The 27804-nt window shown below is 56.5% G+C and overlaps 9 protein-coding genes across 12 annotated transcripts; 6 read left to right on the top strand and 3 right to left on the bottom strand.

Moving 5' to 3' along the window:
- Nucleotides 1–508: 508 nt before the first annotated feature.
- On the top strand, nt 509–2259 carry IUM83_09374 (putative coronin-like protein; the record flags this gene model as incomplete). Its single annotated transcript, XM_067933815.1, has 2 exons — nt 509–546; nt 825–2259. 2 exons carry the CDS (start codon nt 509–511, stop codon nt 2257–2259), a joined length of 1473 nt encoding a protein of 490 aa, XP_067786663.1.
- Nucleotides 2260–2630: 371 nt separating this feature from the next.
- Nucleotides 2631–5273, bottom strand: IUM83_09373 (lectin domain-containing protein; the record flags this gene model as incomplete). Its single annotated transcript, XM_067933814.1, has 5 exons — nt 2631–2922; nt 3005–3554; nt 3656–3692; nt 3806–3957; nt 4037–5273. The coding sequence occupies 5 exons, from the start codon at nt 5271–5273 to the stop codon at nt 2631–2633; spliced, it is 2268 nt and encodes a 755-aa protein (XP_067786653.1).
- A 5472-nt stretch (nt 5274–10745) lies between these two features.
- On the top strand, nt 10746–15119 carry IUM83_09372 (Nuclear pore complex, Nup98 component (sc Nup145/Nup100/Nup116); the record flags this gene model as incomplete). 3 transcript variants are annotated; one of them, XM_067933813.1, is made up of 1 exon in its annotated part: nt 10746–15119. In XM_067933813.1, one exon carries the CDS (start codon nt 10746–10748, stop codon nt 15117–15119), a length of 4374 nt encoding a protein of 1457 aa, XP_067786654.1. The 3 variants fall into 3 exon arrangements, with proteins under 3 accessions (XP_067786654.1, XP_067786655.1, XP_067786656.1); XM_067933812.1 differs by having other exon boundaries at nt 10962–15119; XM_067933811.1 differs by having other exon boundaries at nt 13332–15119.
- A 385-nt stretch (nt 15120–15504) lies between these two features.
- On the top strand, nt 15505–16702 carry IUM83_09371 (uncharacterized protein; the record flags this gene model as incomplete). 2 transcript variants are annotated; one of them, XM_067933809.1, is made up of 3 exons in its annotated part: nt 15505–15601; nt 15671–15804; nt 15881–16702. In XM_067933809.1, the coding sequence occupies 3 exons, from the start codon at nt 15505–15507 to the stop codon at nt 16700–16702; spliced, it is 1053 nt and encodes a 350-aa protein (XP_067786658.1). The 2 variants fall into 2 exon arrangements, with proteins under 2 accessions (XP_067786658.1, XP_067786657.1); XM_067933810.1 differs by having other exon boundaries at nt 15668–15804.
- Nucleotides 16703–16818: 116 nt separating this feature from the next.
- On the top strand, nt 16819–18279 carry IUM83_09370 (Leucine rich repeat protein; the record flags this gene model as incomplete). The annotated part of the gene is made up of 2 exons (XM_067933808.1): nt 16819–18030; nt 18106–18279. The coding sequence occupies 2 exons, from the start codon at nt 16819–16821 to the stop codon at nt 18277–18279; spliced, it is 1386 nt and encodes a 461-aa protein (XP_067786659.1).
- A 70-nt stretch (nt 18280–18349) lies between these two features.
- On the bottom strand, nt 18350–21493 carry IUM83_09369 (uncharacterized protein; the record flags this gene model as incomplete). Its single annotated transcript, XM_067933807.1, has 4 exons — nt 18350–18382; nt 18458–18550; nt 18605–18741; nt 20464–21493. 4 exons carry the CDS (start codon nt 21491–21493, stop codon nt 18350–18352), a joined length of 1293 nt encoding a protein of 430 aa, XP_067786570.1.
- Nucleotides 21494–21658: 165 nt separating this feature from the next.
- Nucleotides 21659–22705, bottom strand: IUM83_09368 (Lysosomal thioesterase PPT2-B; the record flags this gene model as incomplete). Its single annotated transcript, XM_067933806.1, has 1 exon — nt 21659–22705. The coding sequence occupies one exon, from the start codon at nt 22703–22705 to the stop codon at nt 21659–21661; it is 1047 nt and encodes a 348-aa protein (XP_067786569.1).
- A 1032-nt stretch (nt 22706–23737) lies between these two features.
- IUM83_09367 (Lysosomal thioesterase PPT2-B) lies at nt 23738–24778 on the top strand (the record flags this gene model as incomplete). The annotated part of the gene is made up of 1 exon (XM_067933805.1): nt 23738–24778. One exon carries the CDS (start codon nt 23738–23740, stop codon nt 24776–24778), a length of 1041 nt encoding a protein of 346 aa, XP_067786602.1.
- A 1121-nt stretch (nt 24779–25899) lies between these two features.
- Nucleotides 25900–26946, top strand: IUM83_09366 (Lysosomal thioesterase PPT2-B; the record flags this gene model as incomplete). Its single annotated transcript, XM_067933804.1, has 1 exon — nt 25900–26946. One exon carries the CDS (start codon nt 25900–25902, stop codon nt 26944–26946), a length of 1047 nt encoding a protein of 348 aa, XP_067786568.1.
- Nucleotides 26947–27804: the final 858 nt, after the last annotated feature.

Genomic DNA, 27804 nt, shown 5'->3' with positions numbered 1-27804 from the left:
TTGCGAAAATGAGAACTGAGCTCGCTCGAAATCAGCAAAATGATATGCGATGCGGACCGCAGTCTCCACACCCCTTTCGCCACAGTGAAATGCCAGCAGCGGCATGCTAACCAAACTGCAGCCAAAAGAAGCACAACAAGAGACTGCAGCCCCGCGCCGGCCGCGACGGCAACATCGAAATGTAAAGCTGGTGCTGTACGCACTCAACTCGCCCATGCACTGCAAGCGCCGAGATTTTTTCGGTCCGCCCCGGCCTTGGCGCACTGCGGCTGAAAGTTTACGGCTCCTGGTCCAGCAGCGCGATCGCTGTCATCCCCTCGAGCAAGTTCGAGGTGCCGGCAGCAGCAAGACACACAAGCTGAGGCGGTGGCGGATAATCCCGCCACAAAGTTGTCTGATACAAAGCCCAAGTCGCAAGCCCACAACAGCAAATCAGCGGAGGTTTTTCCTCGCGAGGTTTTTTCATTTGTGGTAGGGTTCATGGTCCGAGCCTGAAGGCCGAGGGGGGCTGTGCATATTCAAGAAAGAAGCTGCGAGGGCACAGAGGTGAGTGACGTCAAGTGCAGCCGGGCCGCCTTCGCCGCCGCTGCGCTCGCTCGCTCGCCAGCTCCGACAGCGGCGCAGCTCGCGGCGTCGGCTTCCGCTTCGGCTCCCGGCCGCGTCCTGCTCCGTTGGCGCCGCCAATCGCGCCGACTGTCTCAAGATCGGACAGCTGCGCGCGCATTGGCGGCGGATAGTAGTGGCTCGAGTCCGTTACTACCGCCAGAGTACTAACGCTGCTGCTTGCATTGTGATACACGTACTACTACTACTACTGCCGGCAGTCCCCCGTCGACCTCGAGTCCGCCACCGCCCAGAAGCATGAGCCACTTCGTGCGCCAGAGCAAGTTCCGCCACGTGTACGTGGAGCCGGCCAAGCTGGAGTTCTGCTACACGAACGTGCGGCTGGCCACGGCCACGGGCGAGCAGAACTACATCAAGGGCAACACCAAGTTCTTCGCCGTGTCCATCCAGGCCGGCGGCGGCGCAATGGCCGTGGTGCCCTACGACAAGGTGGGCAAGTTCGACCCGGACTTCCCGCTCATCTCGGGCCACCGCGGCGCCATCCTGGACTTCGACTTCAACCCGTTCCACGAGCACCTCATCGCCTCGGCCTCGGACGACACCACCGTCAAGATCTGGGGCATCCCCGAGGGCGGCCTCGCCGAGACGTGCGTGGACCCGCTCGTGGACCTCACGGGCCACGGCCGCAAGGTCACGCTCATCAAGTTCCACCCCACGGCCAACAACGTGCTGGCCAGTACGTCGGCCGACTTCTCGGTGCGCCTCTGGGACATCGAGAAGGGCGCCGAGACCGTCAAGATGGAGGACCACGGCGAGAACCTGATCCAGGACCTGGCCTGGAGCTGGACCGGCAGCATGCTCGCCACCACGTGCAAGGACAAGGTTGTGCGTCTGTACGACGCCCGCTCCGGACAGGTGGCCGCGCAGAAGGAGAACGCGCACATGGGCACCAAGAGCGTCAAGATGAGCTTCCTGGGCAACAAGGAGACCTTCGTCACGGTGGGCTTCACGCGCCAGAGCCAGCGCCAGTTCAAGGTCTGGGACCCGCGCAACCTCGACAAGGAGCTCAAGAAGGTGGACATTGACCAGGCTGCCGGCGTCATCATGCCGTTCTACGACCCGGACACGAACCTCCTGTACCTGTGCGGTAAGGGTGACGGTAACATTCGTTACTACGAGATGTCGGAGGGCGAGCCGTTCGCGTTCCCCATCAGCGAGTTCCGCTCCACGACTTCTGCCAAGGGTATGGCCATGATTCCCAAGCGCGGCTGCGACATCATGAAGTGCGAAACTACGCGACTTCTGAAGCTTACGTCGAACGCCATTGAGCCGCTGCACGTGTTCGTGCCACGCAAGTCGGACGCGTTCCAGGACGACATTTTCCCCGACACGTACGCCGGTATTCCCTCGATGACTGCTGACGACTGGTTGGGCGGTGCCGACAACTCTCCGGTGCTGATGTCTCTGCGCCCCGAGATGCAGGGTAAGATCACCAACGATGGCAAGCGTGCGCGTTCTGCATCGAAGTCCAACAGCGTGGGTTCTGGAATTGCGGCTCGCGTGGCTCGCTTCGCACGTGGCGGCAGCAAGACGGACAACACGCCCGAGGGCAAGCTGAAGGCCGAGTTGGACACTGCCAACGCACGAATTGCGCAGCTCGAGAAGCTGCTGCGTGAGAACGGCATCTCGTACTAAATGTCAGCGGAGGACTGACTGCTGCGAATACTGGATAGGGGCAGTATTATCCCCTATCACGGTTGGATTGGAATGCCGTTAGGAGCGTGGAGATCGTTTGGATGGATACGGCAGTTTGAGATGGGGCGACACTTAAAGACGCGTCATTTTCTGTTTTGGCTCTTGCAGTCGGAACCAAATACTTATTAGATTCGTGAGCAAGCAAGACGCCTACGCACGCACCGAGTGGAGAGCAGGACAGCAAGAATACCAAGAATACACGCGAGTGCATGTCGAACAATCTGTGCCGTTTAGTTGATCTCCTAGTATATGTGATGCTGTAGCTGGCGCCAGTACTAATATGTTTGTGATTGAGTTTGTTGTTGACGACGCTAGGTCACCTGAAGTTCAGGCGTGGAAACTATGTTTCGACGCGAGGAATGAAAGTCCCATGACAGTATGTCCAGTGTTTGCCATGCGTTCGCTCCCGTTGCTCCCGTAAAGCCTACCCAGGCACGCCCGTGATAAAGCTCGAGAGTGTTTTCGATTCGCAACGGTACAGTCAGCGCTGGACTGTTCATGTCGTCCAGATAAATCGCGAGTAGCCCGATGCCTGATCGCCAGGCACCCGATGAGAAGAAATCGCCGGCCAGCGTGCTTGCAGTGAAAGCTTCGTCGAAGAGCCTACACGACAACATCATCGAGAGCGTCAGGTTATCTTGCACAACTCTACAGTGAAGAAGAGTGGTTGCGGCCGGCTACGTACATGCGTTCGTCGAGATTGGGCTTATACGTGATGCGAACCGAGTGGGTGTCCTCCGTCAAATCGGGAATGTTGCTGGTGCAGCCGAGTGAGTAAGTATGGTTAGGCTGCACGACTCCACCATTTCCGCTGACATGCACGCTGATGTGGTTCTCATAGACATCCAATAGCTCGGGGTTGAACCACATGTCGAACTCAATGGCTAGTGCGTTTTCAAGACCGCCATAACCAAGCGCCATGCCCCCAGAACCCAGCGCGAGCTCTTGTTGGACGTCATTATGCACAACGAAGGCAAAGCCATCACCACCTCGGGACCGACAGTTAGTATGAACGTTGTCCATGACTCGACACACCGTCGACGGATTGGCTGCTCGGAACGAAAAGGTGGTGCTAAACCCTTCGCGGACATTCATCTGGCGTGGATACCAAGCTGCCCCCGTGAGGAACGATTGCGATGCTGTCAATCGCAGGGATGTGCCGCATGCTGCTGTTATTGGTGCGGCATCTCCTGGTTCGCTGGGCGATGACGAGTTGAAGACGTACACCTGCTTTGCTGGGAAAGGTACAGCTGTCATGGCATTCGTCGGCACTGATCGCTGAGTCGACCCATTAACGTAGGTGGCGCCACGACTTTCACTCTCAAAACACACGTACGAACATCCCGACACGGCTGCAGTCGATCCGCTTGGAACTGTCATATCAAAACCATCACAACACGAGACAGAGGCGTTGCAATTTTGTACCTGGCAAACTCGCGTTAGTGTGGGGAAGCCAGACTAAGTGAAGTGTGAGTCGTGGCCGTACGTGGGTGTCGCCGTTCACGTAGAGACCAAAGTGACCTTGGTCGCCGACCTCACCAGTTGGTCCAAGCGTGGGAGATGTACGCAGTGCAACGGCGTCCGGTAAGGCGCTGAGATTGGTCAGCAGTCGTGCGCTAAACTGCGGGAAGGCAAAGTCTGCAATGTGGGTCACAAACAAACCTATTACGACTAGTTGTTGCTGAGGTGAGCATCGCCCGAACAAATTCCGACCTACCTTGGGATAAAGTTTTCAAACACAAGGAAATTGGCGAGTCGATACCGACAACAGCATTCGGGAGGACAGGACGCCGCCCATACAAGTCGATGTCCTTCCACTCGCTTGACCATCGCCACTGATTTTCGGTTAGAGGTGTTACCTTCACTTGGTAACTCGTTGAGCTTTTCAGCTCGATCAAAGTGGTGGATGTCACGTTTCCTACTACGATGGCCTGCTCCGGCGAAAACGTAACGTCCATACATTGCTTCCAAGCCACGCGGTAGCCCGTGACTGCCATGCTTTCCCATACATCCTCTGGTGCCTGCCAATTTACGTCGAGTGCATGGCTTGCCACATTGGAAATTATCGGGGTCGGCGGTGCACTAACAGGCGCAGCATATGACAGCAAGGGAACTTCATCGAATAGCTCAAGCAGCTTTCCGTTGTAAACACGAACTATTGAGGGGTACGTTGGATTCGCAAGCCATTCGGACGCAGCTGGAGGCAGTCGACACTGCAACTCCTCTTCTGGCACAACATGTACAATGTCCAAACACTCGACTCCGTCAATCGTGATGACCACGTCTGCCGCGCCAAAATGTTTCCCACTGATGGAAATCAGTTCACCACCTTCGCGCACACAATTGTACGTAGATGCCCGAGGCAGCTTCATCGGCGAGCATACTGCTGCAGAGGAATGGTGGAAACCGTTAGTCCATCGCTCCGTCTCCGTACAGTTGAGGTGCGCTACTGCGTCATCGTTGCTGCTTCCGGGGATATCATCATCGTCGAAATACTTGTCGATGCACCCGCGAACCTTGGTTATAACTGGCGCCTTGGCGAACGCTACCCAGTCGAACGAAAAACTTTGCCCAGTGATGGTGTTGCGCGAGACGCATGGATGAAAACGAACGCGGCGGATGACTCCCGTGACATGCTTCCAGATGGGTATGAAGTACAGATCGTCTTGCTCCAGAGCGTTTGAGTGCAGCTTGAAAAGAATGCGAATAGGTTCGTTCATCACTCGCGGGTCCGCATCTGGCCAAACTGTCGGTTCGGACGGAGATCGTTCCAGTGATACCATGGCGAGGTCGCATTGACCGAGGTATTTCATGCGGAAGACAAGGTAGTCGCGCTCGTCCGCACCAATGTACACGTGCAATTCTGGTGAATCCACGAAGGCAAGCGTCGGGTCCCCACTGTTTAAGATCACACCTCGTAGCCGTCCATCGCCTGCATCAACCTCCACCCCCATCTCGAGAGAAGTGGACTGGCCCCAGCCGTTCCTACCGTCGTCAAAGTTCCATTGAACTTGGCGGAAAGTAAACAGGAAATGAGGTAAGACGTGGATACTGGTTTTGCTGAGATTAACAGAGAAGTGTGAAGCTTACGAGCGATTGAGTTCATGATGTTAGGAGACACCGACGTCAGGGTGGCTTTTGCAGAAGATAACACCATCAATGCCGTGATGAGCAGCATGCGACGCGATGTCGCACATCGACGGTGGTGTGAACGCCCATCTGAAACAGCGACGCTGATGAGGTGTCGGTGGGCCCGCATTGCTGCTGGCATTCGTGAGCCTTTCAGACGCGACTTTTGGGCACCCAATCCGGATTTCGACAGTGGAGACCCTGCATAATCCTTCTGTCAGCTTTTGCGCATAATACTTTAATCTTCAATGACATGCATTGAGCCGCTCAGAGTGGAGGCTACACTAGAATAAATACTACAGTAGTATGTGTTATACAGTTATCTCCACGACGTCGCCTCTGCTCGCGTAAATTCTAGCGTATAAACGGATTTCCGTAACTCACCGATCCATCCGAATGTAGGACCTTCACCTACCTCATTTTTTGTCTTCACCTGAGCCTACCGGTCCTGCGCAGTTTGCTCGGTATGACAGCGACGAACAGAATCCACAGCTTGGACGCACTATATGAACAAGTTCGATTTTGTCGCGTTAAAGCGAACGGCGAACAGCAAAACAGAAGTCGAACTAAACATAATTCAAAAGATTGGTATAATCAGCAAGTGCTTCCACAGTAATCACTCCGCTTCGGCTGACAGGCAGTTTTAAGGCACTTGGCCATAGACCTGTACTTTGCATCATTTCCTATTTGTAAAAGCCCATTGGACTTTTACAGGTAAGGATTACCAACTGATGAGTGATTTGCTAACCCCAGCCAGCGCTTAGACTATATCCCACGTCCAAACCTTACGCACAAACAGCCATTTCGGAGCGGCGGTTCCATCGCATTTGTTCAGCACGCTATGTGTGTCGCGCGCCTTGGTTTCCCCTGCAACGAAGTTTGCATCTTTGACTGCAATTTCGCTTTGACGAATGTAGATAGGCATCAGTAGCGACGATCGTGTCACTTTTCAATCACTCAAGTCAGCCAATCAGCGACGTCCTAGACTCTAACTTCAACCGAGGCGTACTGGACGTGCGCAACACCGTCGCGACTCGCAATAGCCCGCTTTTGCAGGATCAGTGCGCAGTTCAGTTACGCGCGCGCCACACCACAATTGCCCCCAGTGCACGGGCAACGATGGGGAGTAACCGCTCAATCGGCAACCCCTTCGGGTTGCCACGAGTCTTCTCCCTTCGGCACGCTATCCGTTGCCGATTTCGTCGCAGTCCGATGACTTTTGGAGGAGTCGCGGTCTGGTGCCTCCAAAGGGAACTACGATATTGTGCTAGCTGTCTCTCCGGTGTCGGATACACTCGGCGTCGGTACTGCTTGCTTTCGTAGGTTGTGCTCCACGACCGCGGCTTGTGCGGCTTCGGCGAGTTGAGTTGAGTCGAGTCGACAGCGATGGGCGGAAACGCAGAGACTCCATACGATATACATGTAGTGTCGTGGCTAAGAACGACCGACGTATTCAATTCAGCTTTGTCAAAGGTGTTTGAACTTGTACTAAACCCAACTCCGACCTGGTGCATTGCTGTTTGGTGCTGCAGTGTTGTCCTCGTCTTGCTTCTGAACCATAATTTGACGTGGTGATTTAAGGAGTATTGCCGTTCGGTATACTCAGAAATTCAGAACCAATTTTGATACCTTCTATCCAACAACAGCAACGATGAGCGAGTCAGCCTGCATGACGCTAGAGCTCCTCCAGCGCCCGAGCCGCGAGAACAGGACGGAGGAGCTGCGGACGGTGATCAGGTCGTGCAACTTTATGAAGCTGAGGCTGCTGTGCCAGGAGTTGGGTGTGCGTATCCGAAGCAACAAGTACCAGGCTTACCAGACCAAAGACGGCTACGCAGAGATATTTTTTACCGAGCTGAAGGCACAATTCACGCATCGTGATGCATCCCCGTCTCCCTCACCTGCCAGGAGTTCGCACAACCTCGACCGAGTTCTCGCCGGGCCTGTTCCAGAAGCAATGATCACCTCAGAAGAAGAGGCGGTTTCTGTTCCTATTGCTCCAGCAACGAGCAACGGGTGGGAATGCATGCTGAACCCCAACGTTGGACCTGTCAGTAAGGATATTTTGGAGGGCACACTGCTGATGATTTCAATCGACAAGGCAGGAAGGGCGCTGAAAGATCTCTTCCACCCCGACTCCGAAGCCGCCAAGATCGTACGCACTGAGCTGACGTCACGCCTCGGGCGACTGAAACGGCTGCAGCAAGAAGAAGGCGGAGAAGGGAAAACGCTGCAGCAGCCTCCGTTGAATAAACTTCCCGCCAATTGCTGCGTTTTGATAAAGTGCATAAATACGTCGGTCGTACTTAGCCTCTCCACACGACACTATCGTATGGAGTCTCTGCGTTTCCGCCCATCGCTGTCGACTCGACTCAACTCAACTCGCCGAAGCCGCACAAGCCGCGGTCGTGGAGCACAACCTACGAAAGCAAGCAGTACCGACGCCGAGTGTATCCGACACCGGAGAGACAGCTAGCACAATATCGTAGTTCCCTTTGGAGGCACCAGACCGCGACTCCTCCAAAAGTCATCGGACTGCGACGAAATCGGCAACGGATAGCGTGCCGAAGGGAGAAGACTCGTGGCAACCCGAAGGGGTTGCCGATTGAGCGGTTACTCCCCATCGTTGCCCGTGCACTGGGGGCAATTGTGGTGTGGCGCGCGCGTAACTGAACTGCGCACTGATCCTGCAAAAGCGGGCTATTGCGAGTCGCGACGGTGTTGCGCACGTCCAGTACGCCTCGGTTGAAGTTAGAGTCTAGGACGTCGCTGATTGGCTGACTTGAGTGATTGAAAAGTGACACGATCGTCGCTACTGATGCCTATCTACATTCGTCAAAGCGAAATTACAGTCAAAGATGCAAACTTCGTTGCAGGGGAAACCAAGGCGCGCGACACACATAGCGTGCTGAACAAATGCGATGGAACCGCCGCTCCGAAATGGCTGTTTGTGCGTAAGGTTTGGACGTGGGATATAGTCTAAGCGCTGGCTGGGGTTAGCAAATCACTCATCAGTTGGTAATCCTTACCTGTAAAAGTCCAATGGGCTTTTACAAATAGGAAATGATGCAAAGTACAGGTCTATGGCCAAGTGCCTTAAAACTGCCTGTCAGCCGAAGCGGAGTGATTACTGTGGAAGCACTTGCTGATTATACCAATCTTTTGAATTATGTTTAGTTCGACTTCTGTTTTGCTGTTCGCCGTTCGCTTTAACGCGACAAAATCGAACTTGTTCATATAGTGCGTCCAAGCTGTGGATTCTGTTCGTCGCTGTCATACCGAGCAAACTGCGCAGGACCGGTAGGCTCAGGTGAAGACAAAAAATGAGGTAGGTGAAGGTCCTACATTCGGATGGATCGGTGAGTTACGGAAATCCGTTTATACGCTAGAATTTACGCGAGCAGAGGCGACGTCGTGGAGATAACTGTATAACACATACTACTGTAGTATTTATTCTAGTGTAGCCTCCACTCTGAGCGGCTCAATGCATGTCATTGAAGATTAAAGTATTATGCGCAAAAGCTGACAGAAGGATTATGCAGGGTCTCCACTGTCGAAATCCGGATTGGGTGCCCAAAAGTCGCGTCTGAAAGGCTCACGAATGCCAGCAGCAATGCGGGCCCACCGACACCTCATCAGCGTCGCTGTTTCAGATGGGCGTTCACACCACCGTCGATGTGCGACATCGCGTCGCATGCTGCTCATCACGGCATTGATGGTGTTATCTTCTGCAAAAGCCACCCTGACGTCGGTGTCTCCTAACATCATGAACTCAATCGCTCGTAAGCTTCACACTTCTCTGTTAATCTCAGCAAAACCAGTATCCACGTCTTACCTCATTTCCTGTTTACTTTCCGCCAAGTTCAATGGAACTTTGACGACGGTAGGAACGGCTGGGGCCAGTCCACTTCTCTCGAGATGGGGGTGGAGGTTGATGCAGGCGATGGACGGCTACGAGGTGTGATCTTAAACAGTGGGGACCCGACGCTTGCCTTCGTGGATTCACCAGAATTGCACGTGTACATTGGTGCGGACGAGCGCGACTACCTTGTCTTCCGCATGAAATACCTCGGTCAATGCGACCTCGCCATGGTATCACTGGAACGATCTCCGTCCGAACCGACAAAGTTGCCGGATGCCGATGTGCAATCGAACTTTTGTTTTAGTTATACCTATTCGTGTAGGTATTGATGGAATGTATAACATACAACGCCGGAACTAGCCCGTTGGCTACAGTCGCAACAAAACAAGGGGTGGAACGAGCGCACCAGCGACGAACATGGATGCGCAGCTGGTTCGACCGCTTCAATATACAGGTATAGTACTGTGGTCACCGTCAGCATGCGGTGGAGTTTCGAACGAAACCCCGCCGGCTAAAGTAACCCTCTCTGACAATGCGCGTTATCTGACAAGAAACTGCGCTGACAGCGTGGCGCGTGTGCGAGTCACGCGTGGCCGCGTTGACACGTATGGACCATGCGTGATGAGACGTGCAGGATAACTTCGTCTCCTCCCAATCTCATGCCCCGGTGGTGGCAACCGTTGTTGCCATTGGAAGATCGATCTCCGATCGCCCTGGCCTGCCGGCCGACGGTGTGTCGGGTGGAGACATTGAAGTGCCGCCGAGGTGGTGCAGGTTTAGTGGAGGTCTTTGTTAAGCTATCGCGTCGATGAAGTCTCACCAACGAAGGTCAGAACCCACCGGAACGGGCAGTGAAGGTCGTGTGACTTGGTTCCAGTATGCTCAATGTTGAAGCCAAGTCCCTTTTATAGCGGCCGTTGACACCGTTTCGCGGGCAAATGACTGGACGTCAGGTGTGAACACGTTGAAGAGCCCAGCGAGCGCGCGCAAAGCAGCAAACGCGGACCCCGCCTAGATGCTACCTGCCGCACGGCGCGAGAGGATGTAGCGGGTCTGACTGCCAGCCTGCACGCGTCGACGAGAGGGAGGGAGCTCCCCACCTCGTAGAGAAAAAAACTTCCTACTTTTTATATTTAGAGATAAAAAGCTGAAATTCGAAACCGACGGGGCATAGTGAACCCAAGTGTGCTGGTTCCCGCCAAACCACGATCTAAACCTGGAAAAACCTCGGAGAAGCCTGTAAAAAACCTCTTGGAGCCAGTATGTCCCCCGTGCGCGCGCCCTCTGAGGGAGGAAAGAACGAGGTCGTTGGGGTTCATTCACATCGAGAAGCGACTGCGACTGCCGGCGGGCCGATCGACCCCCAGGAAGGAAGAAACCCCCGAGGTCCCTAGCTAGCTACTTACCTGCCTCTGCCCACTGGCCGACCGCCGAGATGCTGACGGAGAGCGCGTCGCTGACCGCGCCCCTGGACAGCAGCGAGCGCCGCGCCGAGGCGCGCCACCGCCGCCGAGAGGCCGCCGCGCCCTACCCTTCTCATTCCTCCTCCGCCAAGCGCGCCGAGGAGGACGGAGAGGACGAGGAGGACGCCGCGTTCTTCGCGCGCGCCACGCACACGCACACGCGCCGCGGCAGCGGCTTCTTCGCGCGCCTGGCCAGCTACATCCCGCTCGTGAACAAGCTGGTGAGCGAGGAGGACGAGGAGGAGGAGGAGGAGGAGAAGGAGGAGGAGGCGCCTGAAGAGGCCAGCGACGTCCAGACGACCCAGGAGGACGTGGACGAGGAGGAAGAGGAGCGAGAGGAGCAAGAGGAGGCCGAGAAGCAGCCGGACGCGCCTCAGGACGAGGAGGCGGAGACTGAGGACGTCCAGCAACAGACCGAGCAGCCCCAGGCCGCCCAGAAGCAGCAGGCGCCCCAGGACGAGGACATGCTGGACGAGCCCGCGTCGGCCGTGACGCGCGCGGCGCCGGCCTTCGTCTCGCACAGCAAGGAGCAGCTGGCCACGCCCCCCAGACCCAAGAGAGGCGCGCGCAAGTCCCGCTCGCCCTCGCGCGAGAGCGGCGCCGAGAGCGGCGAGCGCAGCCCCGCCATGATGCGCCCGCAGCGCAAGCGCGGGGACAAGCGCGTGTTCCTGCCCGGCCCCTCGCAGCAGTCCAAGATGCTGCGCATCTCGAGCTCGCAGCGCCGACGCAAGTCGAGCTCCCCGTCGCCCCACGACTCTGCGCTCGCCGTGATCAAGCAGAAGAAGACCATCACGCTCGAGGAGTTCGAGCGCCTGCAGCACCAGCTGCACGAGATGGTGGAGCCCACGCCGCAGGCGCAGCTGGCCATGACGCAAGCCGCGCTGGCCAACGGACTCGAGCGCCCCTTCACGCGTGGGTTCCCCGGCCCGACGTCGTTCCCGGGCTACGTGCCCGGCTCCATTGCCAACCAGAACCACGGCGCCTTGGTCGTGCAGGACGAGAGAGCGCGCGGACTGCAGCAGGCGGCGAAGAACGGCGTGCCGTTCGGAAAGCGCCCGCGGAACCGCGACAACGGTCCCATTCTCTTCTCAGGTTCCGCTCTGCGCGGACAGTTGACGCGTGAGGAGCGTCTGCTGCGGAAGCCTCGCCCGTCGCGGCTTTTGACTGGCGCCAAGCGCGACGCTGCTGCACGCAGCGCGTACTCGGCAGCTGTCGCGGAAAAGATTCTGTCGACGCTGAACAAGGTGCAGACCCCGCTGGAGCGGGAGGCGCAGAAGCCGACGCCCTCGACGTCGTTGTCGTGGGCAAAGTACCACCTGTTGCTGGTGGACGGACAGAACAAGAGCCTCGAGAACGGGATGGAAGTCGACAGCGACGATGTGGCTCCTCCGACGACTACGGTCCCCCGCGTGGCGTTCCCGCAACCCACTCAGAAGCCTGCTCAACTGTCGTTTGGCAACCCGCTGAAGTCGAATATGGAGACGCCCGCTAAATCTACGACCGGTGCGACGCCGTTGCTCTCGCCCCAGGCTGTATCCATGACCCCTGCACCTACCGCCAAGGCTACCCCGGTGCAGCCCACGGTTGAAAAGATCGGTGAATTCACGTTTACGCTGCCGATCCGAATCAAGGGAGCCCAACAGGTGGATGCAGATGACGAGGATACCCGTGTGCGGTTCATGTTTTCTCCCCCGCCTAGCATGCGCGAGCCTCCGATGAAGGCATCTAGCCAAAAGTCAACGGCGAAGGCTAATGGTGGTGCAGCTCCGTTTGATTTTGTGCCATCGTCACCCAAGGTGAAGACGACTGAGTGGGTATCGAAACCTCCCAAGGCGAAAGAGCCTGAAAAGCCCAAGGCTGCTGCGAAGAAGCCTGCCGCTCCCAAGGAAGCTGAGAAGCTCAGCACGACGGCATCCGTTCCTCCTTCTGCCAACGGCGCTGTGAACCCACTTGCAAGATTTATGCAGCTGAAGCCGGGACAGTGGAAGTGTCCTGGATGCAGTGTCTTGAACGAGGCCACCAGCGCCAAGTGCCCGTGCTGCGAGACCGCAAACCCCGCAGGTGCGCCTGCCGAGAAGGCTGCTGCTCCTGCGGCCAAGGCCCCAGGATCAATTTCGTCCAGTGGATTTAGCTTTGGTGCGCCTGTGGCGGATGCAAAGAAGGATGCCGAGAAGCCATCTGCAGGAGCCGTTACTGCTGGTGGGTTCAGCTTCGGAGCCCCGACTGCGGAATCAAAGAAGGAAACGGTTAAACCAGCTGGAACAATCTCTTCTAGTGGTTTTAGCTTCGGCGTTCCGGTTGCTGATGCGAAGGAGGATACCGACAAGCCCTCGGCTAGCATTACGTCAACCGGTTTTAGCTTTACCGCCCCGGTTACCTCCGAAAAGCCAGCAACGGGTGGCTTTAGTTTTGGTGCTTCGGATGCCAAGACGGATGGTCCGGCTAACGCTGCCCCGATCTCGTTTGGATTCTCGGCCCCATCCAAGAAGACTGATGATGCTGTATCGTCGCCGTTAATTGCTGCTCCCGTTGCTGTGGCTGAAAAGACTGCTCCTGCGCTGTCCTTCTCTTTTGGTGCTACAGCTCCCTCGGCACCAACTACGAGCACCGCCAGTGCGTCGGGAGGATTCACCTTTGGCGCTTCAAGTACTAGTTCCTCGGACAGCGCCAGCAAGGGCAAGCGCAAGGCCCCTGAGGCGGACGAACCCCAGAAGGCCTCGACGCCTTCTTTCAGTTTTGGCACAACATCAGCGGCAACCACCGAAGCCCCGAAGCCTAGCACTGGCTTTAGCTTCGGCGCTACCCCGGAGCCCAAACCAGCGAGCCCAAAGGACTCGGACCGTCCAGCGAAGCGCTCGGCAGTGACTTTTGGCTCGTCCGATTCTAAGCCGGAGGCGGCTACCCCATCTTTCTCTTTCGGCGCGACGGCAAAGCCGCCCCAGGTGCCTGCGAAGGACACTGCTGCCCCGACGATCTCGTCTTCATCATTCTCTTTTGGTGCGTCTACAACCACTGAGAAGTCGAAGGAGACCGCTGCCCCTACATTCAGCTTCGGTACCAGCTCGAGCGCCCCAACCGAGTCGAAGTCGAAGGAAACGGCACCACCGGCGACTGGCTTTACGTTTGGTTCGTCGTCCTCCAGTACGTCCACCCCGGCCCCAAAACCCAGCACTGGGTTTGGACAGAACACGGAGTCTAAGGCGCCTTCATTCTCGTTTGGCGCTTCGGCGGCAACTTCGGCGTCTGCTACCTCGACTGCACCCACATCGGCGCCTGCTACGTCTTCTCCTGGTTTTACCTTCGGCCAGAGCTCGACGGCGCCTGCTACTAGTACTGCTCCTGCGTTTGGTGCCGCTCCTGCGACGTCTTCCGCCTCTGGATTCAGTTTTGGAGCATCGACGTCGACGGCGCCCACCGCTAGAACGTCCATCCCCCCTACCACATCGTCTGCTCCTGCTGCGACGCCCGGCTTTACGTTTGGCTCTTCGTCGTCTACCCAGCCAGCTGCAGCATCGTCTGGTTTCGGCTCGTCACCGGTGGGATCCACCGGGTTTGGCCAGGCACCGGCAACCACGTCGGGCTTTGGCTCCACATCAACGGCTTTCGGTTCGGGCGCGTCCACCGGGTTTGGATCGGGATCTAGCACTGGGGCCTTCGGCAGCTCCTCCAGTGCTGGCCCCGCGACTGCATTCGGCAGTTCCACTTCTGCTGCGCCCGCCGCCCCGGCGTTTTCATTCGGTACATCCAGCCAAGCTCCCGCTGCACCTGCCCCCGCGGCTGCCCAGCCCGCGTTCTCATTTGGCTCATCGAGTGCCCCGGCCCCTGGTGGTTTCGGAGCTGCTCCTGCAGCTTCGAGCGGATTTGGCTCCAGCGGCGCATTCGGCGCTGCTGCCGCACCTGGTGGCTTCCGATCTTCTAGTCCCGCACCCAATGGTTTCCAGTCTTCCAGCCCTGCACCTGGTGGCTTCCAGTCAACCAGCCCAGTGCCTGCATTCGGAACCCAGGGAGCTCCTGCATTCGGCAGTAGTCTTCCTCCTCCGACAACAACGTTCGGCGCCCCGGCTTTCGGTGCTTCCACGGCTGGCGGATTCGGCAGCGGCCCCCCTAGCTCGGGCTTCCGGACACCCAGCCCAACTCCTGCTTTCGGGGCTGCTCCTGCTCCTGCTTTCGGCGCTGCGCCCGCGCCTGCTTTCGGCGCCACCACACCTGCCCCCGGTTTCGGAGCCCCCAACGCTGGTGCCTTCAGTGCCCCTGCTGATGGCGGGTTCAACATGGGTGCTGCTCCACAGCATATCAAGGGCCGACGCATTCTGAAGGCCAAGTCTCGCACTCGGCGAACGTCATAGAGCAAGAATGAATCAATTTACTATGAAATATCTTATTACTGTGGCGATAGCGACTTTACTCCGAGGACGACCGCGGTCAAGATGCAGCCTCGCTCAAGGACAGCAGCGGCGCGGTGACGCCAGGCTAGAAGGCGAAAAAGATGTGATCTAATTTATCTGCCTTGCAATGTTCTGCTATTTGTTTGCTTTAGATGCGTGGAGTTCTTCTCGTCGTGGGGGGGGGTTGCAGGTGCCTGGAACGATCACCAACGGCCTAATTCTGGCGGAGGAAGGTGGCGATATAAAAAGCATCGATGGTGTCTGCGGCGATGACCCACCCCACTCATCGAAGGCCTTGCACAGTCTGTTGTGTGTTGGCGAAGGGAAGCGAGCGAGTACAGGCGACATGGCGGACATGACGGGGGCATCGGCCGCGGCTGTAAGCATTGGCAACTACAAGGGCGTGATGCTGTGCAACCGGCCATTCAATGGAGTTTCCAGCAGTGAGTGACTTCGTGGCCTACTCGGTTGATGAGGCTGTGTTCCTGATGTTGGTGTGGTGGCTTGAGCAGCTTTGGCTAAGGAGAACCGATACAGCGGAATCAAAGCGAACAACAACGAAGTCGACAACAGCAAGGCGGCATTCCTGGCGGGCAACCCTGGTGAACCACTGGGACTAAACGTGCCGATTCTCAGCGAGCCTGCGGTGGGTGTTGTCATGCTTGTTGCTGTCACTGTTCTACTAGCTAACTCACGTTGCTAATGCCATTGTTGAACCGCAGCACGCAATTCGCCGCGACAAAAAGAACACAGCTTTGTCGAAGCACAAAAAGTGGCTCCATGACCTGCAAAAAGAGCGTGCTCGGCTACAAGAAGCCCTAACAGAAGATGAGGAAGCCGCTCAAAAGCGTCGAGAACGGTTTTCACAGAGAGAAGCTAAACTGCGCGAGGCTGTGCGCAGCAGCAACAACGAAAGCGAGGATGACGCTGGCCCCGCTGTTGAGAAGAAGAATTTAAATCGGCCCATGTGGGCGCTTACCAAGGCTACGGCTGAAGAGAAGCTCGAGTGCCTGGAGGATGCCGAAGCCAACGACCTGATTGAGTTCGCCAACAATCTGGATATCGATCAGTTCATGGACGACGTGGAGATCAAGGCGCGTGTTGCACAAGTAGAGCAGCAGTTAGCGCAGGTGCAGTCTATTGTGGATTATGAAGAAGCTGAGGAGAAGCGCTGCGATCGCGAGCAACAGCGGCTTGAGGAGCTTGCCAATGGCGGCGGTACTTTCAACGGAAATGATCTGTCTCGACTCGGATGGGATCGAGCAGATGCCAAAGACGGTGATGACGATGCCATGAGTGTGGCGAGCAGCGTGCTGTCGGAGTGCAAGTCGATCCGATCAGTGCACTCGGTGCGGTCGGTAGCTGCGATCACGAAGCGAGTGGAAGCCAAACTGCTCACTGATGGAGCCACTGCTCCGTCCGAGGCAGGCAGTGCAGCACCCGTACCACGCATCGTGACTATTGACGAAGAGGACGGTGCCCGCATGCAGATTAAGACCCTGCCGAGCAACTTGCCCTACATCCATCGAAACCCTGCCATCTAGCCGCTAACAAACACAGCAAAATAAAATCACGACAAGCCACACTAGCCCGTCCACATTAATATACCATATCCAAACTCTTCAAAGCGACGCTTCATTTTCATTCCTGCACTCCTAGCATGGGTCGACGCAGCGTAGCTTCTCAGGTGGAAGGGGCCAAAAAGCACGGCATGCTCCATCTAATCCAATACCAGCTCACACACGTGCCTCCCGAGCTCTTCGTATGTGCTTCATCCAGCTCGGCCTCGGCCTCTTCCGCGTCACCCGGAGAGCTAGCCGCCACCCTTGTGCGCCTCGATCTAAGCTTCAATCAGCTCGAGGGACCGCAAGCCATCCCTGACGCAATCGGATCGCTGGTTGCACTACGCGAGCTCTACGTGAACAACAACCCGAGACTCCAGCAGCTGCCAAGCACGCTCGTCAACTGCGCCAAACTGCAGGTACTAGATGCCAGTTCCTCCGCTCTTAACTCGCTACCGCAAGAACTCGGACGCCTGCAACATCTCCGCATGATCAACATCGACGACACACCACTGCAACGTCGTTGGGAAGCCAAAGGCCACCTTGTGCGAAGGAATGAGGACGACGACCCGTTGATATTCTCATTCGAAGGCAATGACAACAATGCCCAGACGGTGTCCACAACAGCGAGCAGCCCCACCAAGACGGTACAGACGCCGTGCCAGCAAATACTGCGCAAACTGCGACGAAAGGATGAGCGTGAACAACTCAAGCGCGAGTTATTCGACTTGCTACGAGACAAATCGTATCGTCTTGAGCGTCACGATGACCGTGTAGCAGCAAGCGCAGTACTTCATACAGCATTGCACCGCGTACTCAAGCTGTTCCCACAGGCCATCGACGTCCGATCCCTGCTCCGCAACGCCGAGCGACTCTTTCCACAGAAGTTCTCGATAGAAACCTTTGAAAAGCTCGACGTTACCCGCATCCGCCGCGAATTCGACGTATTGCGAACGGCCACCGAGCGCAAGAAGCGTGCCGCGGATTTGGAGCTCAAAATCCGCAACCTCTACTTCGACCGCATCGACCCCACGACTGTCGAAGGCATGGTGAATCAAATTTACGCCCACCTGCCGGAGCTCTCCGACATCAAGTTCCTCATCAAGTACGCACCAAGGTTGTTCCCCAAGGAGGCGCGTCACGTGAAGGGCGAGCAGATCCAGCGCGACCTTGTCGCGCTGCAACAGCAGTTTGCACGAGAGCGAGCTGCAGCAGTCGACAAGTTGCTGATCGCCGTCAAAACCCTCTACAGCGACACCGAGCCAGACAGCGTTCGCGCACTCGTGGCAAGCGTCGCGGCACTCTTTAAGGTACGCGAGGGTCAACCAACTAACAGCCTCTATCTCATTGCTGCCCCTTGCTCATTCTCATGTTGCCTCCCGCAGAACACTAAGGAGCTGCTCAGTCTTGCTGCCGATGCCGCAGTACTCTTTCCTGCCGACTTTCTGAACGCTCAGCCAGGTGATGTCCGTGCTAGTTTCTTGCGAATGAAAGCTGAAGTCATGGGAGGCGGTAGCGGAGTCCCAAGCCCTACTGGTGCTAGTAGCCCCCTGCGTTAGCAGTAAATGTGCGAGTGATGTGGCATTAGGACCGCATATATGCGGTATTGTGTGCATATTGACTTGACATTCAATCGGAGGACTCCTCTTCTTCATCAATCTCCTTTTCTCCCTCCACTTCTTCATCTTCACCTTCACTTTCATCTTCATTGCTCCCACCCTCTTCACTGCTTTTCACCTCATCTCCATTGCGCTCATCATCTGCACCATTTTGAACCTCAGCATTCGTGAAAAATGATCCGCGCCGCTCACCGCTGCTGGACTGAGTCACCTGCAAATGCGCTGTAAGGCTCGTCTCTATCTGGTGCAATTTGAAAGCGCGCACCTCAGTGCCGCTAATGTTGATATGTGCTTGCGCCTGCGCACAGTCATCAGCAGTCGGGAACATCAGCAGCACGCTCCAGTCCTTCAGTTTGCCGGACGTTGGCGTGTCCTGCTTGTCTTTCCGAGCACTGCGGCAACCTGGAACGGGAGACGCTGACCGCACAGATACTTGCAGCACACGATCATCTCGTGGGTCCATCGTGCAGTATGTTCGGTGGATCGGGGCAAATACCTTCACTATTCCTTCTCCTTCCCCGTCATGCGGACTGCTATCGTCGTTCTGATCAGGAATTTTTTCTACGAGCACAAATGCCTCGGGATTCATCACCATCAGTAGCCTCGTTGGCATCAACAGAAAGCGCTGTTCGCGGTACATGCACTTCAGCGAGACCATACCATCCAACGGTGCTGTGCAAGAGCCCCTTCCTCCAGCAGCGCCAGCTAGCACGCTCGTGCGCGGGTGGCGGTAGTCAACAAGCTGCTCCAATTCGTCGTCTATGTAACTTGCGTCCAGAAGCTCGCGCAGTTTTCGCAGAGTCAGGAAAACTCGCATGGACTTACGACACACTTCCATCTCATTCGAAGGGCGACGCAGTGCTAATGTGTCACGTGAGCCCAACCATGCCGGCGCATTCTCAGACGCTTCCTTCTCAAGTGGAACGAGACACTCAAAAGGGGACGAAGAATCCAGCTGCAGCTCCATAGGAAATATTTTGCGCTGGAAAGTTGCTACCTCTTTTTCTAGCACGTAAATGAATAAATCCACTTCGGCCATTGAACCACGCATGCTCTCCATAACGAGATGCGCACTGCTAGAGTGAATATTCTTCAGTGCAGCTGCGTGAGGGCGAGCGAGGCAATGCGGCAACGGCGAACGTGTGTCAACCATAATGTCCACCAATAATCGCGCGCAGAGCTGCACGCTAAGCAAACGCGAGCTTTGATTCCGCGCCAGAACTTCCAAAATCAACTCCACCAACCAGTAAGGATACGCATCAGCCGGACACGACGCCTCTTTTACGAGACCAGGATCACTTGCGACTTCGTCAATATCTTCATGTGGTAAAGACTCGGAGGAGTCATTCTTGTCGATTTCACCACCATTACCCGCGGCATTGAGCTCGGCATCCTCACCCATTTGTTGAGATCCAGACGACGTGCACGAGGACGATAAAGAAGCTGTCCCCGGAAGAACGGAGTGCTCTGGGTTATCTTTGCCTTTGATTGTGCCATTGTCTACTTCGTTCTCGCGCTTGCCTTGGCGATATCGGAATGGGAGCAGATCTAGCTCGCGAAGCAGGGAGTGATCAACAGCCTTGTTGTTGATAATAGATAATAGCAAAAGCACAACCGTCGATGAGAGGCGTTCATCGCTTGAGCATAGTAGTGATAACAAAGACTGCCGGTAACAGTTGGAACCCTGGGGCACAAACGACTTCACCTCGTCGATTGGCCACTCGCCAATGGCAAACCGTGTTTGCACGTAGCATAACGATGATTCACACGTCGTTGCCGAATGCGGACGGAACACATGCATTGGCGGTGCCTCCTTATCCCATCGTAGAGATGGCCGCGGAGACAACAGTCTCGGTGAGGGTTCTGTAGTCGCTGTATCTTCTTCATCGTCGTTGCTGTCCACAGTTTCCAGGTAGTGCGAGCTGCTATGCCTCCGCCTCGATCCAGCTCCAAGTGCTACTGCCGAGTACTCGCAATCCTCTGTCGCGTCCGAAGACAACAGCATAAATGCGATAGCATTCACGAGAGGCGTGTGCTCTAAAATACCGAGAAGTCTAGTGAGCAGGTAGAGCGCCAGTTGCGTCGACACTCGCTGCGGTGGCGGTCCGCAATCCGGCAGTATACTGGTCGCCAGCAAACACTTGATATGCCTCGAGAAGAGCAAGTCCCCGATCTTGTAGCAAAGCTCGGGCACATTCACATCCAGCAGGTCTTGCAGGTAAAAGCAGTGGTCAATGTACGCGTCCACGGCCTCCTCCAGCTTCTCCGTGGTGGCTGTCCGCTCCGCGCCTTTCTCGGCCGACGGCCAATTGTTCATGAGCCCCTGCAGCTTGAGCGTCAGGTCGTTGGCGATCTCCACGATGTCCCGGAAGTAGTTGAGGTCGTCGTACTGCAGCACGAAGCGGCGCACGCGCGGGTCGGGCACCTTGAGCACGTTGAGCGTGAGCGTCTTGATGGCCACCTTGACCATGGTCTCGTTGCAGCGGCCGAACTTGAGCGCGCGCGCGTAGAGCGGGAAGCGGAAGTCCTCGCCGTGCTGCGTGTCGAGGAAGAACTGCACCGTCTCCTCGTTGAGCCGCAGCGACAGCGCCTTGAGCAGCGTGACGTACCAGTCGCGCACGTCGTCGTCGGCGTCCAGGGCGAAGGGGCACTCGAGCAGGCGGTTCACGTGGTTGTTGCTCAGGATGTAGTAGAGCGACGTGCGCGTGGCGATGTTCTGCACGAGGATGCTCATGGTCTGCAGCAGCTGCACCTGCACGGGCACGGAGGGGCGGCTGGCGCCCAGCTCCACCAGCAGCGCGAGCATGTTGGTCTCGCCGAAGTAGTCGAAGAAGGCGCCGGCGTCGTCCGTCGCCGCCGCGTCGTCCGCCGCCGCCGCCTCGAGCTCCACGGACACGCGGTGCTGGTCCGAGTAGATGAGGAACTCGGCCAGCACGCGCAGCAGCTCCACAATCTCCGCGTCGGGCAGCGCCGCGAAGCGCGAGAGCTGCGCGTGCAGCGACCGCATGTTGGCCAGCGTGAAGTCCAGGCGCCGGCCCGACAGGAACGCGCCCAGGAAGCCGCCGCGCTGCGAGTTGCCGACGCCGACGCTGCTGCTGCTGCTGTTGGGCGGCGCGGAGGCGCCAGGCGCGGCGCTGCTGGCGGTGTTGCCCATGGCGGCGCGCGGGGCGGGGCGTTCGTTAGCTGCTGGCTTAACGGAGCTTTTCGGTTTGAGAAAATGCGTCAAGAGAGTGCGGCCTGCCACACCACGTTTACACAACTACGCTTTGGACTTGAACTGCTTCAACTTGTAAGTTTTTTTTCCTACTATTAGTATTTTCTAGTGCAGGGCGGGGTACAGGTAGTCGTTGTAGAGCGGCGCCCACTTGCAGCCGTCCTTTTGGTCGCCGCGCCAGCAGCTGTGCGTGATGTTGGCAACCTCGTGGAGGAACAGGCCGCCGCGCTCGTCCAGCGTCTTGAGGCCGAACGTGTCCGACGTGTACTCGAGCGTGTCGTTCATGTCGACGATGGTGAGGTTCATGTACTTGGTCTCGATCTCCTCGATCGTGTCCACCTCCGAGTAGCGGCCGAAGATGGAGCTCTGCCACGGCATGATGCGCTCGTCGGCGGGCGAGGCGAAGAAGTGGGCCTCCTCCAGCTTGAGGAAGTTGGCCTTGCGGCGGCGCTGGTCATAGATGCACTGGTCGTCTCCCGGTAGACAACGGTTCACGTTGTTGTACACGGGCAGGAAGAAGTTAGCAGTCGAGAAGCTGCCGAACTGCGGCCAGCGGTTGACGTTGAACTGCGAGTAGGTGTACTGGGCGTCGGGGTTCTCGATGGTGTAGATAACGTAGTCCTTCTGCATCTTGCCGTAGTAGTCCTCGGGGTTGTAGGCGCTGTAGTTGAACATGGTCTCGGGCACGAGCGCGGCCAGGAAGGGGGCATCGTTGGCGACAGAGACCTCGACCTTATTAGGTCCGATAAACTGACCGTTCTGGAGACCAGCCATGCTGATGTAGCGCTTGACCTTGTGGTCGTCCATCTCTTCAATCACGGCGCGTGAAATGGAGCCGCCCTGCGAGTGGGCGAGGAAGATGTAGCCGTTGTCGAACTCGGAGCTGTTGGCGACGATTTCGCGGATCTGGGCGATAGCCTTGGGGACCTGCAGGACGATCGCCTCCAGCGAGCATGGCATCTCGCAAAAGGTGAGGGGCACAACGGTTCGACCCTCCGCCGTGAGGTTGGCCACGAAGTTGTCAGCATTGGTGCGGTTGCCGCGGACACCGTGGAAGAAGAACACGGGCAGCGAAGAGAAGTCAGTTGCGGCAGCAGCCGTGAGTGCGAGCAAGGAGGAGAGGAGCGCGAGTAGCACACGACAGCTAGCCATCGTTGTTGTCGATCGAGGCACTTGGGAGGTTGGCTGCAAATTCGATTGTTGTTAGCTCGTCAGTGCCCTCGCAAAGCTCTTCACACCGTGCGGCATCCACTCAACCCTCCCGTAGGCAAGCGGTACAGCAACCGGATGAATCACGCCGACGAAAATCGGATACCTCAATGTTGTGACCATGCACCCGTGCATTCTACAGCGATCTGTCTACAATTTGCAAGAGCGACAAAGCGATGTGGACGCAGCGGGTATCAAGGTTCAACACATCCCCTGCTGCTGGACCTGCTGTTGAGTCGCTGCGGATGACTGGCGTACGGCCCTTGGAGTCCAAGCCAGGACTTGGGAAGCTGCCTTTTGCATCGCGTCGTCACGAATTGGAACTCGTGAAAGCAAACCCCTGCAATATTCGGTAAGCTATGTGTAATATATATTACACCATCTTACAGTAACGTCGAACACTTTTCTTTAGAAACATAAAAGTCTAATGGGCCAGAAGAGACCACAGTATCGCGAAAATGCGACGTACCTTCGCCTGCGTATTCGAACTGCCATTCTTGACATTCTTGAAGCACCCAGACGAACTCTATCGATAGTCGACGATTTACCAAGAAAACGCGGCTATAGGGCAAACACGGCTTCAGCTGATTCACTCACCCTAATGAAATCCGACAAATGCTTAATGTAACAACGCGATACAGTATCCTTGCACCGGGTGGTTGCCGGCGAAGTCGACTGTGAAGACTTTGCAAAGCTCAAATAGTGGCTAGAGATGGACTCCAAGCGTTATGCTTCATCGAGTCGCACTCTACCCAAGTAAATACATTTAAGGCTTAACGTTATGAATCAATAGCGCGCTTCCTTTGCGTACCGATGCTACGCCGCGCGTCGGTCGCGTGCACATCATAGATACGGCTCTCCGGGAAGCATGTTCCAGATGATCACACCACAGATTCGGCAAGTCTGCAGGTGCAGCAGCTCCATTGGCCGGCAATATTGAATTTGCCATCAGCTTCCAAGTCCCTAGCCACCACCATGTTTGGTACTCGTGTTCTCTTCACGCTCCTGTCCACCGCTATCGCAGTGACGACGGCCGCAACCGACTTCTCTTCGCTGCCCGTGTTTTTCTTCCACGGTGTCCGTGGCAACCATAGCAATGCCGACAACTTCGTGGCCAACCTCACGGCTGAAGGTCGCACTGTGGTGCCTTTGACGTTCTGTGAATCGACCTGTTCGTTGGAGGCGATCGTCCTGCAGGTCCCCAAGGCTATCGCCCAGATCCGCGAAATCGTCGCCAACAGCTCCGAGTTCGACAACGGCTACATTTTCCTCGCTCACTCGCAGGGTGGTGCGGTTTCTCGTGCTGTCATCGAGGAGATGGATGACCACAAGGTCAAGCGCTACATTAGCACGGCAGGCCTCCAGAACGGTCAGTTTATCGGACCTAATAAGGTCGAGGTCTCTGTCGCCAACGATGCCCCCTTCCTGGCCGCGCTCGTGCCCGAGACCATGTTCAACTACAGCGCCTACAACCCCGAGGACTACTACGGCAAGATGCAGAAGGACTACGTTATCTACACCATCGAGAACCCCGACGCCCAGTACACCTACTCGCAGTTCAACGTCAACCGCTGGCCGCAGTTCGGCAGCTTCTCGACTGCTAACTTCTTCCTTCCCGTGTACAACAATGTGAACCGTTGTCTGCCGGGAGACGACCAGTGCATCTATGACCAGCGCCGCCGCAAGGCCAACTTCCTCAAGCTGGAGGAGGCCCACTTCTTCGCCTCGCCCGCCGACGAGCGCATCATGCCGTGGCAGAGCTCCATCTTCGGCCGCTACTCGGAGGTGGACACGATCGAGGAGATCGAGACCAAGTACATGAACCTCACCATCGTCGACATGAACGACACGCTCGAGTACACGTCGGACACGTTCGGCCTCAAGACGCTGGACGAGCGCGGCGGCCTGTTCCTCCACGAGGTTGCCAACATCACGCACAGCTGCTGGCGCGGCGATAGCGGCGATTGCAAGTGGGCGCCGTTGTACAACGACCATCTCTATGCGGTGCTGCACTAAATGCCTCGTCAATTGAGTGCGGTGCTGCAAGGTACCTCGGGTGAATCGAACTCTTGTACTACGGGTTCTGACTACATGTGCTTGAAGAGCCATATTGAAGGTGCTCATATAATACGATACGAATGCGAATGCAATGAAGACGGTTAGTTACCTAGATTTCATGTGACGCTGCGATTCTTTTGCTCGGGTCGAGCCCATTGTTTTGCTAGACGGATCTCGCCCACAACGTTGTGAGTGAATGCCAGTGCCTGATAAGCCACTCATCAAGTTGGGATTCACAACAGTGCTAACCGAGGAGGTACATGTACCATCGCAAGTCCATGCGCAGAGGAGAGGCATTCGCTGCAGCATTCAAACCCACCATGCTGGCATGCTCCATGCCAATCCGTCGCGCCGACGCACTGCACGGCGTGCAAGCATCGTTGCGGGCTGCATTGCGACAGCAACCAAGTCATCAGGACGGCGGCGAAACCTTGTATCTTCTGCCCTTGATCTTCCTGGCGTCGTGTCATGCCCTAGTGCTCTGTTTTTATTTACCGGAGCCATCTATGCTCGATGTACCTACCCCCCATCTGGAGCTCAATCTCCACGCAACGCGATGGAAAGTGCCGAAGGACGTCGAGGTCCAAACGCTCTCGGTGCGAATGCTGTTCGCGTCGGTCCATTCTAAAGTTTCACACGCAAACGCAGCGAGGATACTGACGAAAGTTATGCGTGCCGGCGTGAGGCTCGAGTGCTCAACAGAAAGGCGCTTCACGCCGGTCAGCACGTTTCCACGTTATTGATCCCTTCGCGTTTATGGTTGCAAATCCCGCGTTGTGCTCTCGCTGATCGCTGCTCAAGGCATCACTCGCTTCGACCTCCGACTCTTGCGCCGATCGATTTGAGCTTCCCATCGCGCACGTCGCTCGCCCTTTGCGACGGCGAAGAGGAAGCTTTCTCCGACGAGCGATGTTTGTGCCCATGGGATCCTCCTCTCCATCTGCTGCAGAGTGCCATGCTCTGCAAGAAGGGAAGGGCGCGCGTGCTGCCAATGACAGCACTGTAGCCTGCCGTGTCCCGACAAAGTTCCCGACACACACCGGATTTCGCCAAGTAGCGCCCTCGTCTCCATCTGTGCAATGATCAACCGCAACGTTCTTCTCGCGCTCGTGTCCTGCTCCTTCGCGCTGGCACACGTTGCTTCGGCTGCGTCCAACCTGCCCGTGATCTTCTTCCACGGAGTGTTCAGCACCTACGAGGCTGGTGACAACTTTGTGGCCAACTTGACCGCTGAAGGTCGCACGGTGGTGTCGCTCTCCTTCTGCGATGGCTCGTGCTCTACCGAGTCGCTTCTGACCCAGGTCCCGAAGGCCGTGAAGACTGTGCGCGAGCTAGTCGCGAACAACTCGGCGTTCGATGACGGATACATCTTCATTGCCCACTCGCAGGGCGGCCCCATTGCTCGTGCCGTGATCGAGGAGATGGATGACCACAAGGTCAAGCGCTTCATCAGTCTGGCCGGTCTCCAGAACGGTCAGTTCATCGGACTCGACAAGGTCGAGGTCTCCATCGCCAACAACGCGGTGTTCCTGACCATGCTGGTGCCCGAGACTATGTTCAACTACAGCGCCTACGGCCCCGAGGACTACTACGGCAAAATGCAGAAGGACTACGTTATCTACACCATCGAGAACCCTGAGGCTCAGTACACCTACTCGCAGTTCAACGTCAACCGCTGGCCGCAGTTCGGCAGCTTCTCGACTGCTAACTTCTTCCTTCCCGTGTACAACAACGTGAACCAGTGCTTGCCCGGTAACGACCAGTGCATCTACGACCAGCGCCGCCGCAAGGCCAACTTCCTCAAGCTGGAGGAGGCCCACTTCTTCGCCTCTCCTGCTGATGATGTTATCATGCCGTGGCAGAGTTGCATTTTCGGTCGCTACTCGGAGGTGGACACAATCGAGGAGATCGAGGCGAAGTACAACAACCTGACGGTGGTGGACATGAAGGACACGCTGGAGTACACGTCGGACACATTCGGCTTGCAGACCCTGGAGAAGCGCGGTGGTCTTTTCATCCACGAAATCGCTAACGTCTCGCACGGTTGCTGGGCGGCTGATGACAACGACACTAGCTGCTCATGGGCCACTGTGTATGACCAGCACATCTACCCTACTCTTGTGTAAGGATGTAAGGATTCCTCTTTACTTACATAAAAAGATAGCGAGGTTTGACGATTGATAATCCCACCAATTTCTTCATGCCCAACCATTTCTTTGGTGTCACCCACCCAGACGGCAGCGATTATTATACTTTCAGCCCCCCCCCCCCCCCCCCCCCGCAAAAAAAAAAAAATTGAAACCTCTGAGCGTTGCATGAATGAATTTATGTCGATACAACTCTTCACTCTTCATCTTCAACCTATACAAATCCAAATTGGGTTTCAGCTGTTTACACCAGCGTAGGGTAAATGTGCTGGTCGTACACGGTCGACCATACGCAACTGTTCTCATCTTCGACCCAGCACTTGTGAGGAATGTCCTCCAGCGCGTAAAGGAACAGACCACCACGCTTGTCGAGTGTCTTCAGGCCAAATGTGTCCGAAGTGTACTCCAGCGTGTCCTTCATGTCCACCACCGTCAGGTTGTTGTACTTCGTCTCGATCTCCTCGATTGTGTCCACCTCCGAATAGCGACCGAAGATGGAGCTCTGCCACGGCATGATGATATCGTCGGCGGGCGAGGCGAAGAAGTGGGCTTGCTCAACCTTCAGAAAGTTAGCCTTGCGACGGCGCTGGTCATAGATGCACTGGTCATCGCCCGGCAGACAGTGGTTCACATTGTTGTACACGGGCAGGAAGAAGTTGGCGGTGGAGAAACTGCCGAACTGCGGCCAGCGGTTGACGTTGAACTGCGAGTAGGTGTACTGGGCGTCGGGGTTCTCGATGGTGTGGAGAACAAACTCCTTCTGCATCTTGCCGTAGTAGTCTTCGGGACTGTACACGCTGTAGTTGTACACGGTCTCAGGCACAATCTTCTTGAAGA

This window comes from Phytophthora cinnamomi (assembly GCF_018691715.1).
Source record: "Phytophthora cinnamomi strain GKB4 chromosome Unknown Contig67, whole genome shotgun sequence".
In the NCBI taxonomy this organism is placed as follows: Eukaryota; Oomycota; class Peronosporomycetes; order Peronosporales; family Peronosporaceae; genus Phytophthora; species Phytophthora cinnamomi.
This window is presented reverse-complemented; position numbering and strand designations above follow the sequence as displayed.